The 13,072-nt window shown below is 36.9% G+C and overlaps 1 protein-coding gene across 3 annotated transcripts in view; it reads right to left on the bottom strand.

Annotated features, from left to right (window-relative positions):
* CC2D2A (coiled-coil and C2 domain containing 2A) overlaps nt 1-13,072 on the bottom strand; it is a 66,402-nt gene that overhangs the window by 26,153 nt on the left and 27,177 nt on the right. For all 3 annotated transcript variants that reach the window (XM_055798114.1, XM_055798115.1, XM_055798116.1), the window contains 6 exons: nt 11,336-11,568; nt 10,234-10,411; nt 9,086-9,242; nt 7,869-8,016; nt 4,942-5,080; nt 4,001-4,204 (listed from right to left, as the gene is read on the bottom strand). In XM_055798114.1, the coding sequence (XP_055654089.1) occupies nt 4,001-4,204; nt 4,942-5,080; nt 7,869-8,016; nt 9,086-9,242; nt 10,234-10,411; nt 11,336-11,568 (1,059 nt within the window). The remainder of the gene's footprint in view (nt 1-4,000; nt 4,205-4,941; nt 5,081-7,868; nt 8,017-9,085; nt 9,243-10,233; nt 10,412-11,335; nt 11,569-13,072) is intronic.

The raw sequence follows: 13,072 nt of genomic DNA, 5'->3' as shown, positions 1-13,072 counted from the left end.
TACATACCAGAAAAATTGTAAATATTTCATTAATATTAATGTATGGATGACAGTAAACCAAAACAGATGTCAGAGGTTTATAAAGCTATTTTTAATGCTAATGTATACAGCAATAGCATTGCTAAACGTCCATGAATAGAGACAAGAATTCCATTAAGCTATGGGACTCATGTGGTTTAAATTACTATGAATTACTTGAAGATTTCACTATTTTCTTTTACAGCTGAACTTTGACCTGCTGCTGTAAACTGAAATTCTATTTGAACTGGAAATAGCTTCTCTTACTGCAGCTGCAATAGGGAGAATCCTTTATAAATACGACTGATGCAGTATTTGTGGAAGATGTCCTGAAATCTGTACTGTGTTTTAATATGCGTAACTAGTTTTCATGGTGTCTAACACTGGGAGAAAGTCTACTTGTGGGAGAGTTTATTGAGAAACAATTATTGAAGAGATTTAATAGCATAATAAAAATATTTGTTTGTACATTATGAGAAAATGAAAGCTCTTCAAAGCAGCCAGAGCGTGAAGATTTTGCCTTGCCTGAGGTTTGATAAAAGGGTCTGTAGCCTAACCAAGGGGCGTGATCAATACTGGTTACCACCACAAGAAAAAGATTTATAAGAAGCACTTGGTTCTTGGGAAGAAGTATGTTAATGGAATATTTCTCAGGGTTGCAGTTACTATTCTGGTGGACTACAATGAAAGCTGTACTAACAGATGCAACTTTAATTCACAAGTTTAGGAAAGTGTCTCATAAATTAAGAAAAGGCTAGAGCTGACACTCAGCTTCTAAGCAAAACACAGCACCTACAACTCTAGGGGGTCTCCCAGGATCTGCAGCTTAATGGCAGTCTGCAAGTGAGGTTGGCTTTAGAACCACCGCTAGTTCTCCTGTAAAAGCTACTCAGTAAAATTAATCTTCAGGTCATTTTGCTAATGTTGTTACTTAAGAGAACATAATGTTTTCCTAAGATAAAGGGTCCAGGAAGCGCATTCTGGAAACACAGTGCTTCATTATTTCCACAATAAATCTTCAACTAACTTTTCCTGTGCATAATAATTATTGTTGAATGACTTCAGATTAGCAACGAAATCATGTAAGAATAGCTCTTCTGAGCCAGAAATCTCAATTTTTAGGCAGATCTAGCAATGATGAAGCTATAAGTACAATAATGGGAGTTAAATGTATAACTAGCTGGTACATGTATATGCACTGCTCCCTTCAGAAGACTTTTTACTGCAACAGGATTTAAGTAGCACAAATCATTAATTAGTACTTGTTAACTGTTAGTAAACTGTTGGCATTAAATAAACTTTCAGAGAAATCATATACTTCTGATAAAGCAAATACTCAGATACATACTGATTGGCCTCATCTCTTGTGCTGGACCCCAAACTGAAACCCTTCCCATTTGACCCAAGACACTTTATTTCTGTATCAAGACATTCTGCTTACCCACGAGCATGGCATGCTTTTGGATTACCAAAATCCTACAGCCCATGCTGCTGGGCTTATTTGTAGAGATGATGGACCCATTTGTTCTGAGGAACACAAGGAACCAAAAACATTAACCAAAATAAGATTTCACAGCATTGCTGCATATTAGTGCTGTACACTGTATAAAGGCTGGAAAGGACAAATACAACAGGATCGCTTGGCGAAACAGCATGGGGGGTGTGGGTGCGGGAGATAATTTCATGGCCTAATTCTATTGGGTCTGGCTAGAATTAACTTAATTTTATTCACAGCACCCACTATGGTGCTGTATTTTGAATTTGTGACTAAAAGGGTGTTGATAACACAGCCCTGTTCTGACTATTGACTATCTGTAGATTATGGTTTAATGACAACCAACAATATGCTTTTAAGCAAAAGGCAATCCACAGGTTACATTAGGAATAGCATGGTCTACAGACCAAGGGAAATTAATAGCCCCTCCAACTGGGCACTTGTGAGGCTATACCTGATATACTGCCTCCAGTTTGGGGCTGCCATTTCAAGCAGCATGTGGAGAAACCAGACAGGGTCCACTAAAGTACTGTAAGGTAGTCAGAGGCCTAGATGACAGGACCTACAAGAAAGGGTCAGGATCTTAAGAGTAATATAAGTTGGAATAGATAGGTTGGTGGTCATCTGATCTAAACCCTCACTCAAAGCAGGAGCACCACCAATCAAGATGCTCAGGGCCTTTGCCAGTTGAATTTTCAGTGTCTCCAGAGTTAGCAATTCTAGAAACTTGCTGGACAACATGTTCTAGAATTTGAATACACTCTTCATGAAAAATGTTTTCATTATATCTAGCTGGAATTTCTCTTGGAGTAACTTGTGTCTATCATCATCTCACCTCTAAGGTAAGTCTTGCTGTTTTCTCTGCACCATCTTGCTAGGTACCTGAAGGAAGCAGTAAAGTACTGCCATAGCCTTGCCAGCTTAGACCAAAATAAATTTAGTTTTCTCAGCCACTCCTTCCATGCCATGTGCTCCAGGCCCTGCAGATATTCTGGTAGCTCTGTGCTGGACTTGCTCTGTATTTCAGTCTCTTCCACTGGACAAGGTGTTCAACTTAAACAGTTTGGTGAGGAAGAGATTAATGATCAATCCAGCATCTGCCCACAACTATTTGAGGGGCAGTTACAAAGAACAGAGCACCAAACTAATCTCTGTAGTTTCAGACAGTATAACAAGGGCAAACAGCCATTAAATACAACTTGGAAGGCTCAGGTGGAACATGAATTTTAAAATAATCACTGTAAAGATAGTGTAGCACTGGAACAGGTTATCCAGACGGCTGTGCAATCTCCCATTTAGAGGATTTAAAGACTTGGCTAGACACAGCTGACCTCATCTAGTGCTAGCAACAGTCCCACCACGTCAGCAGAAAGCAAGACTAGATGACCTCCAGATAAAATTTTCCAAACAATGTTTCCACAATTCCATGAAATTTCAGACTTCTTCACTAAATAGCTGGTAAACCAACTGGGACTAATACCAATTTAGACTTAGTTTTGAAGAACATGTCATATAAAATTAACTTGGAATGAGTGATCATGAGTTTATCCAGTTTACACTTAATGGAAAAAACCCATATAAAATTATTCTTAAGCTATGGTTTTCAATTTTGAATGATAACATGAAATGAACAAAGTTAGTCCATAAAATCAACTGAATCAGAAATACGTATCAAGGATGGGGCATATCTCTAAGTAAAAGAGACAAAACTAGTCTAAAATGTAAAAAGGAAAAAAAAATATTGCAAAGAGCCAGACATGGTTGAATTTATATATAGAAGTTTCTGTAAGTAGTAGGGATAAAACAGCAGTTGTCAGAATCCGAGATGATTCTGATCCTGCTACGGCAACGAAAATACTAAAATGCTCCTTAGCTACATGAATTGCTGAAGAACAAAAGAATGCATGACAACACTAATAATGGAGTTGAGATTAAAAATAATTGAAGTGTGACCCAAATAAAAAACGCACACTTTGCATTTCTGAAAGGTAATTACCAGAAAGGCAAAGACAGGGTAAGCTAATTGGAACAATGTATTAAACCAGAAATGACTGCAACATAGGCTGTAGTAAAACATAAAAAGGTTTTAATTTTCATTAAAGTCATTGCTTCCAGAAAGGGCTTAAAAGTTAGTAAGTCTAAACCTGAATTATCTTTGCCATACCTTTCTATATTTGAAATCACTTTTTTTTTTTAAAAAGAGAAAATTATCTTCCCTTTAACAAAAACTGTCTTAGAACACTTGTGGCTACATCTGTTGCTGTGTTTTATTTTTCTCCTTCCACAGTATAGCTGTGGAAATACTGCCTTGGAAGGAAGCCATCTTAATTCGTTTACAGTAATACTAGAAAAGACTGAAGGAATAAAATTCTTATTTTTTCACGTCACCATGGCTGTACATTCTTTAAGGGACCAATTGACTTAATTGCAAGTCAAATATTTATTAGCATTAAAACTATAAAAGAAATATTTCAGATAACATTCTACCTGGAAGATTTTCTCACTGATTTCTCGTTCATGTAAAGGGACTTGTTTATAGTTTCGGAACTCAGCCACCTCTCCATTTCTGAGCTGCAAGAGTCGGAATCTCTTTGATCTATTAAATTCCTCATCAGAAACAAAATTAAATTCTTGCTGCAACTGTTCCAATCTGAAGAAATCAGGTACATGTGCCTCTCCACTTGTAGTAACCTGAATTAGTAAAAAAATTATTAACGTTTTCATACAAAGTGACAAAAGTCTGTAACTTCTGTAAGTCTTATATTAATATTACAAGAATGTTCATTTTAAGCACAAGCAATCGAGATGGATCAAACAGACAAACACCAAGCATTTTAAAGTAGGTTTTTGTTATGCATTTAAGAATACAATAAAATTCTATTTCTTTGCAACATAAACAAAAGATTGAAGAGTAGGAAACTGTAACATAGCAGAATAACCTAGGAAGCAATAAAAGTGATTCATTTACACAACTTTGGCTATGTAAACAGCCCCTCAATTTGATGTTTAAAGAAGTTGCACTAGACCTCTTCGTGCAATTGTCACTGATAAGCAAGTTCCTATTTAATACCATTCAAGTACACTGCCAATACCCCTATACTTTAAGGAAACAACAAACTCAAAATATTTTTTTTAAAATTTATAAATTAATCAGTTTGTGTATTGCCTCATACCTATTTTTCACCACTAGAATACTACTGAATAGATTTATTATTAAGTTTGATTTTATTAATCATTAAACCACTATTAAATGGATAAATAAATCATTTTTAGTAGATATTTTTGCTTCTTAACACTCACACAAGTATGTCCAGCAGAGACTCAAACGCTACTATCTCCCTGGCACATATGCAGGTTGCCTGAGAAGGTACTGGTGACTAGGTATTTCACAGCTACATTAGGCCTATAGCTCTGAAAAAGCCACTTACCATGATCAGCTGCATCAGAGCTGCATTGTTTGGGTCATTTGGATCAAGTTTTGCTTCCGCTGCCCACTTAGCTAGTTTCTTCATGTCAGTTAAGCCCGAAGTGCCAATGGACGCAATAGCATCAGTATTTTTTAATGTACTAGAAAGACAGAATTGACAGAAGTTGTACTTAAAACATGCATGATATAGTGATATAAAAAAAGTGTTTGAAACAAACTTGGAAAAAACCTAGAAAAAACTGGCATAGTAAATTCCATTACACAATTCTTAGTTGTAGCTATGCCACTGAGGGAATGATGAATTGTGAAGGGAAGGGGAAATATGAAGGAACCAGTGGAAAAGAACTACACAAGGTAATTTAAAAAAAATCCAACCAAAAAAACCCCCTGCTTATTCATACAGTTATATACTTACACTATTCCACGTTGCTGATTACTAGGAAATAAGACGACAAACTGCCTCACAGCATGAAAGTTAACATCAAAGTTTTGACAATCCATACGGAAAAGAACTTCTTATATGTACTGTCCTTGCTTGCACTGTCTTAAATCCTGTCTTTGACCTGTCTCCTGGATGGCGCTCTCAGACCTGCATTGTAGCCTTCGTCTCTGTCTCCTTCCCTGCTGTTTCTCGATAGACCTCGGGGCCCGATTCATCCCCTCACCACGCCTGGGATTGCTGCCAGTACCCTGCTCTGCCCATCATGTTCAGCTCCTGTAAGACTGCATGCTGGCTGGTGATTTAAAGAACGAAGTCAAAATTTCTTAGTGACTAAGTATTCTTTATTGGCAGCACTGGATGCACGGGGGATCCTTCCGCCTAATGTGTATGTCTAAAGTAACTAACTATCTTATATTTATACCATAAAACAATGACTATTCAATTAACGCCTATACAGTCATTACCTAAACCCGCCTACTCTCACTTTGTATGTTAATTAGCTTATCAGTCCTTTGCCTGCGCAAATTCTTCCAAGAATTGTGGGCAAGGGTCCTCGGGACGTGGGCAGTGGTCTTTGGGAGGAAGGCCGTAGGTCTTCCTCAAGGTGTACTTTTCACCTTTTGCCAGAAAATGCTGAGCTGGCTGTTTTCAATCAGCTCTTGCTATCTGTCTTTCCTTCTTGGGTGTTAAGATGCCAACAGATAACAGGATGTCCACAGCCGCACAAGGTGTCAGTGGATAACAGGATAGCATTACAATATGTTGACAAACACAATACACATTGAGGATGTCATTATTCTATCCTACAGTGAATTCATACAATATCACTGGCAAGGACACTGCCTGTGCTAGGACACCCTTGCAGCTTTCTCCCTTGTGGTGCAGCACTGCATTTGGTCCTCCCTGACACTACAGTACCAGCTCCGCTCCTTCTCCTTTGGATGCTCCTGCTCACTATTTTACTCACTGTAAGCAAGGAAGCATGGTAGGTAGTCTGGAGACCATTTGTACACTGACTTGATGGCCAGGCTTCTGGCATCTTCTCACAAAAGCCATCCCTGAAACCCTACCGCTACCAAAACCTTGCCATGTAAACCCAATACATCAAGACCCGCCTGGCTTGTTATTAGCAGAGGGTGGATGTTGCCCCTTCTTTTGTTAGGGGTGATAATTTGAGTCTTTGTTCTCTACCTAATCTGACTGTATTCAGGAAAGCTTTAAGAACTAATGGATCTTTCTTATGCATGGTTAGAATCAGCCAAATATCCAGCAGTTACTGGAGCAGCAGATAAAGCTGTAACATCAAGGTTATATCTTTAGGCACCGGTCTTGAACAAATGCACACTGAATCACAATTGTGCTGAAAAGCTAGTGGGCAGCAAAACCTAACAATAGGCATGAAAATCTTGTCTCCGACTTTCACAACCTATAATGGCAAGTCACAGAGTGCTGTTCATTTCTAGAAGGTGATTCAAAGAAGCCTGTTATACAGCTAACTTCCTTCTGAAATTCCCCATTTTTCCATTTATCGCAGTGATTACCTTCCCGAGTTTAAAATTAGCCTTTGGGAATGCATCCTTATGTTTTAATCTCATGCTATTCCAGTCTCATTGAAGTCAGCAGGTTACTCCTATGCTGATCAGCAAATTACCCTAATAGCTGCAGCTTGGGTCAAAAATAGTAACAGAGTGATTTGGATGCCAATGTCTAGCCTCCAAATAAATAAAAATCTGAAAGAATCTCATCAGCTGTATTCGGTACTTGTTCAGTGTTAGTAAGTATGGGAAAACTCTTAAGACTTACAGTGAAGTTACTTGAGGACATTACAAAAGCAGACTTCATGTACCATCTCCTTGACTTTGTTGGAATTATATAAAGGCAACAAAATGGACAAATAACCTACAATATAATATTGAACTTGCAACCACAGGGAAAATTAGGTTGTTTTGAATGGAATAATACACAATTCTGCACGTCAACTGGCTTCTGATGGAGAAAAATAATGAAAAAGTATTATCTTGGAATGATCTGACAGATAAGAATTTTTCACTGATTACAACACTAATTTCCACTGCTTTTATTGCATAGTTTTTATCATTAATTACAATAAAGTAATTTAAAGCATGTGACCCAATAGCCTCCTTAAAGGATAAGGAAGAGCTGGAGCTTCTGTTCTTAGTAAAATGGTTACAGGAAAATTCCTTGCCAATATATAAATTTTCTATTAGAAAATTGTAAAAAATAGTTAATCAGCTTGAGTAACTTTAATATCGTAGATTATGTATAGACAATAAGATAAAATTTCTAACTAAAATCTATTTACCAAAAAGCATACCCTAAGATACCTGCAGGGGGTTACAGCACAAAATAAAATATCTGAACTTAAAGAAAAAGAGTATGAAAATTCTCAATTATGAAAGGTTTTTTTTTTAGACTAATAGTATAATAATTTTCTCATGAATCACTGAAAATTCGTATCATATTACCTTGGAATGCCTGTGTTTTGCTGAGATACTGGAGGAATTAAGGGGATTCCTTTTTCTCCAACTGCCCAAGAGACACTATTGGATACTTTCCCAGAGGTCATTAAAGTCATTTTGTTGCTACCATCAGCTTCAAATGAAAAGGACACACCTATCACAGGGGAAAAAAACCCAAAGTAGTACAGTTAGGCACTCAATCACAATGTCTAAACATTTTCAAAAATTCTTCCTGAAAATAAGTAGTCAAATAACCTGTGACTTCATATAAATGGGGTACTGTGAAACAACTTGATTCTGCTGCATGCTATGGGGGACTCAGCTCTACAAAAGGAGTGAAAGATTACATTGCACCTACAGAAAGACTTTCCATTTGGATTGGAAAGAAAGGCTATGCCTTGAAAATGCTTTTGTAATATTTCTGGTAGTTTTCCGATGCAGTATACTGTTATTAATGTAACAGAAATTCAGAGTCAAAAGAATTATGCATGACTAAAAAGTCAGTCCCAAAGTTTTATGATACATAATGGTGTATAGTCATCATGATCATTTACACAAACATCTGCTGTAACGAATTTTTACCATGTTTCTTTCCACCACAGCTTTTAACCTATTCTTCTGCTCCAGCTTGATCTGTATTTCATATATGGCAAATCTATGCAAGTCAGTCATCTTATAACACTGTTTGCACTTCTCATAGAAACTTGAAAGTTCCAGATGCTACTATGAATTATTCTTATTTCCCCCTTTCCTACCTCTCCCTTATTTTATCTTTCTGACCGTCCAAGGGATAAAATGTGTTCCAGGATGTCAACAAAGCAAATATAAAGATAACAAAATTACTCTGCATATACAGCAGTGGTTTAAAACATTAAAAGCACCAGAGCTATACTGATTAATATCACCTGCTTGCTCTGCAGTGTCAAAAGCCCGATGACTTAAATACTAAAAAAAATCCAAGCACCTCTTATAGCTAGTAGAACTCTACTACTATCACAAGCCAAATAATAAACATACATTTTTATTATATAAAGCTTAAAATCAGTAAGAGACAAAAATTCTACAGGAAACTTTAATAATCTGAATCATTACTATAAGATTCAGTTACAGAAGCTGCAAATGCTCTTAACAGAATTGACTCTGAAACTCATGCCAGCCTGTTCCTGCTACATAGTTTCAGCAAAATGAGAAACATTGAACTGAGAAAGACTGAGGGTCCCTACCACTCCCAACTCCTTCATGGTCCAACATCACACGTTGATTGCTGCTGAACTCTATTTCTTCTATAGGAGCATTGCCTGTCAGAATTGTAGTCTCAGGAACAGGTATGAACACTTCAGCCAACAAGGTGGTACTGCTCATACCCATTGTTTCAAATATCTAGAAAAAAACATAGTGAAAGACATAGTAAAACATTCACACATGTATTCATGAGAAGTTGAAAACATTGTAGGGTAATTGGACAAAAGATTTTACAATGACTTAAGCATGAAGCAATTCATTTAAAGCAATTGTATTCATTCACTTTCTAAAATATCCAATTAGCAGATGTTTCAGCTACCAGCAGCTAACTTGGTCTGAATTCCTGAAAGTACATCACCCTGACCTTTCTAATGCACCCAAGAATAGTATGATAAACTCTAGGCTTTAAAGAGCATCGTTGTACAATATGCAACTGCTCATGACAGTCACCGGCATCGGGTGAAGATGCCAGAGGGATTCTGCTTTACTAATTCTTCCTTACCACAAAGGTACGGTCAGGCCTTTGCTCTAGCAGTACTGCAGCCTACTTCCCTTTTTCCTGGCTAGTTGCAGGGTCAGAGGGATGTGAGCGATTTCTCCATTTAGATGTTTTAAGCCAAGGAGATGGTATTCCTTTTCCTTTTCAATTTGTGTGTTACGTAAATAGAACAGGCAAGGGGTATACACCTTCCCCTGAACTACCAGTGGTAAGTTATCCAACAGGAAAAGTCATCTAACAGGAGAAGTAGGATCCTGACCATGTTCCTGCTAAAAATGTATTGGGTCTGAAAATTATTCATGCCACTCATTCATTCATACCTGGAATGTGGGTGATGGTGTGATTTAACTGCACTGTTGATCAAGTCAAGTGCAGTTATGGACATTACTAGCAATGATTTTTTTTTCTTATCCCCCTCAAGCAAACAGTATCAAAAATGTAGCAGCAAAGTTAAAATATTATGATTGGAGAAGGGAGGAAGGAAGGAGTATAAGACTGATAATTTACAAAGGGTCTTTCACATATTTTTCAGTCTTTACAACACAACCATAGAGCAAAATACAAGCATTACAGAAGCAATTACATTTCATGTTATTCTTTAAAAAGTCAGTATGATAAATTATTACCTACCTGTAGTTTCAAACTCTCTGGCCAATTGAATATTTGTAAATTGAAAATCTGTCCAAAGTGAACTCTGAAATCTGAACTTATTGGTCGGGTAACAGTCCTCGATACTTCTTTGGAGTTGAAAAGTACCTTTATAAATGCTGAGCGTTTCTTCACATCTTCCCGTCGCAAAACTTCTGCTCTGTAAATATATCAAACAAACTGCCATATCATTTTTAATAACATTTTTATCTTTTGGTTATTTTTAATGAAAATCTGATTCCTCAAGAGGAAACAGAAGTCACCTTAATAAAGATGGTATTCTAAAAATGTCACTACATAGAAATTACTTTAAAACTATTATTTAACAGTTGTTTTACCTTCTCATTAATATAAAATTATTTCAAAATGTAAAGGTTAAATTTTAGATCCACTAGGGCCACCTCCATATAAAAGGAGTTATTTAGGGAAACAAAATTCCCTTCTACTCCCTTCCTCCAAAGCACAACAAATGATATCAAGTTGAGTTAAGATTTTGAAGTTTTGGGTCACTGGGAGTAGAGGAGGCAAGCAATATTCCTTGATGAGGCTATTTGCTGAGTAAGTACAAAACAAAACAGTCTTTAAATGACTAAAATCTGCTAGATTTATGTTAAATCACTTGTGTAAAAATGGAAAGTAACACAAAAAAGTAAATTTATTTTATCCACAGTGAAATCTCTGGTTTATTACATGATTTATTTTTCCCTTTGCGGACTATAGCACAGACCTGGTATAAAGGACTAGCTAGTGAAAGTGGTACTGCCAGAAGTGACTTAAGACTCTACATTGAAAACAGTTTCTTTATATATACACCACTGTTCTGTGTAGGTGCTCAAGGAACATCAGAAGGTTCAAAGGGAACGGGGAGACATGAATTCCCCAAGCCCACTATATACAAGGTTACAAGTGACTTGAAAATGAATTAAGTTATATCAGGCTTCAGAAGGCAAAATCTTATCACTAGGCTAAACAGAATGGTGAGCACATGCTTCTAAAGTTGTACAAACAATCAAAATAGTATTAATAACTAAGAGTAGAAAATTGCTAACAAAGTAATTTGCAGGCCAACATTTATTTATCCTACCGAGGACACAGCTCAGTTGGAGTTATGCTTCCTGAGAGGATCAGTTCAGGAATTAGAGCAGGTTCTCCAGGTTTTCTTCTGCAGTTGTCAGCTTTTTCTCTAACCTGCTGCTCTATTTCCAGGCTATTGGCCATTTTAGGTGGGATGGGTTTTACACGTTCCTCACCAAGATCACAATCTTCTAGTGATTCTTCTTCATGAACATCTTTTTTCTTCTTTTTCTTCTTGGACTTCTGCATATAAAAATCATAATGTTCCTCCTGAACTTGTTTCAGTCAGTAGAGGTTTTTTTCTCTTGATTCACAAGTAATAAAACATGTATGAGAAATGACCGTATAATTTTAAAATCACCATACACAAAAATAAGATCTCTCTCATTCTGTAGTACTATGTGAGATTCAGAATTCAGCAATGCATTCCATTCATATGCTTTAAAAACGTAACGTCCTTCAAACAAAACATTTATTTAACCTTCCCAAGTAGCTTACAAAACAAACATGTTACTTGAACATTCTGGCTAGCAGCTGACTTCTCATTTAGCCTGAGTTACCACATGCATTCTTTTAGGACTGCAGGAAGATTACTCAACCAGTAGATACAGTTCTTCGAGATGTATTGTCTGCATCCACATTGATAAAGTGAATGCATATATGCACAAGCTTTGGAGCGCAAGATTTTTAGCTTAGCAGCATCTTTTGCATGAGCAGAATGATCCCCTCCCTTCCTCTATGCCAATCAGAGGAATAAACAAACAGAACACCACACGCCTTTCAGCATCTCCTAAATTGCAGAACTTCATTGTTCACATGCATGTTCAGCTTTAAACGACTGCAAGCGAGTTTCTCCTTCTGCAGACTTATGGATTACTCTGATGTAGAGCTTGCTTGGAAGCACCAGCCACTTCATGATTTAAGACACCACAAGCAAAAGAGAAAGACGTGATGAAAACAGTTTCTTCTCACTAACTTTTCACATATTTTTATTAACAAATATTCCTTCTTGGCCTAATTCTATGTTACCCTTTTTGTTCTTGTATTTCCTTTTAAATTTAATCAGTCTCTTCTACCTTTACTATCTTCCTTAGATTCACCTTATCTGTGCTAGTAAGACACCAACAGCAGTGATTAACCAAAAAAGTACTTTGAATAAAATGAAAGCAAGCACTTCTGGCCATGAAAGTAAAGTCCATTTACTACATTTCACTCTAAAAGGAAAGAACCACAATCATGTCAGTCTCAATACAGACTGTGACTAACACACTAAAAAGATATGAGAGCAGCTTTGACTGGAACCACCCACCATGGTATTTGCAAAGGTGCAGCTGGCTAGGGGTAGATCAATAGAGGTAGGTCCCATTATAATCACTGCTCAAGACTATCTGTCCTTACTTTAAGGTTTCCGTTTATTCATCTTATCCTACAAATAAATTGGCACGATAATAATGAGTCACATGCCCACTTGTATTCTGATAACAGACATTTCCAATACCTAGATACCAGTTTCCCCTCAAACCTTTTAAGTGCCTTCCACAGATGCTGCATGTATATGAAAAAAGCTTTCTATAAAAGTATCAGCAGATGCACTAGATTCTTGAAACTGTATTTGAAGCATTTCCTTAAACTTTATTTTGCTTTGATATTCAAAAAACCCACAGTGTTTAAACTGGGCAGTACTTATACTCCAGTATAATCACCATCACCCTGAGGTATCTAGTACATTGCCATATCTATGAAGGTA

The sequence above is a fragment of the Falco peregrinus genome, chromosome 2 (genome assembly GCF_023634155.1).
Source record: "Falco peregrinus isolate bFalPer1 chromosome 2, bFalPer1.pri, whole genome shotgun sequence".
Taxonomy (NCBI): Eukaryota; Metazoa; Chordata; class Aves; order Falconiformes; family Falconidae; genus Falco; species Falco peregrinus.
Note: the sequence above shows the minus strand (reverse complement) of the source record. Positions and strands in the feature narration are given on the sequence as shown.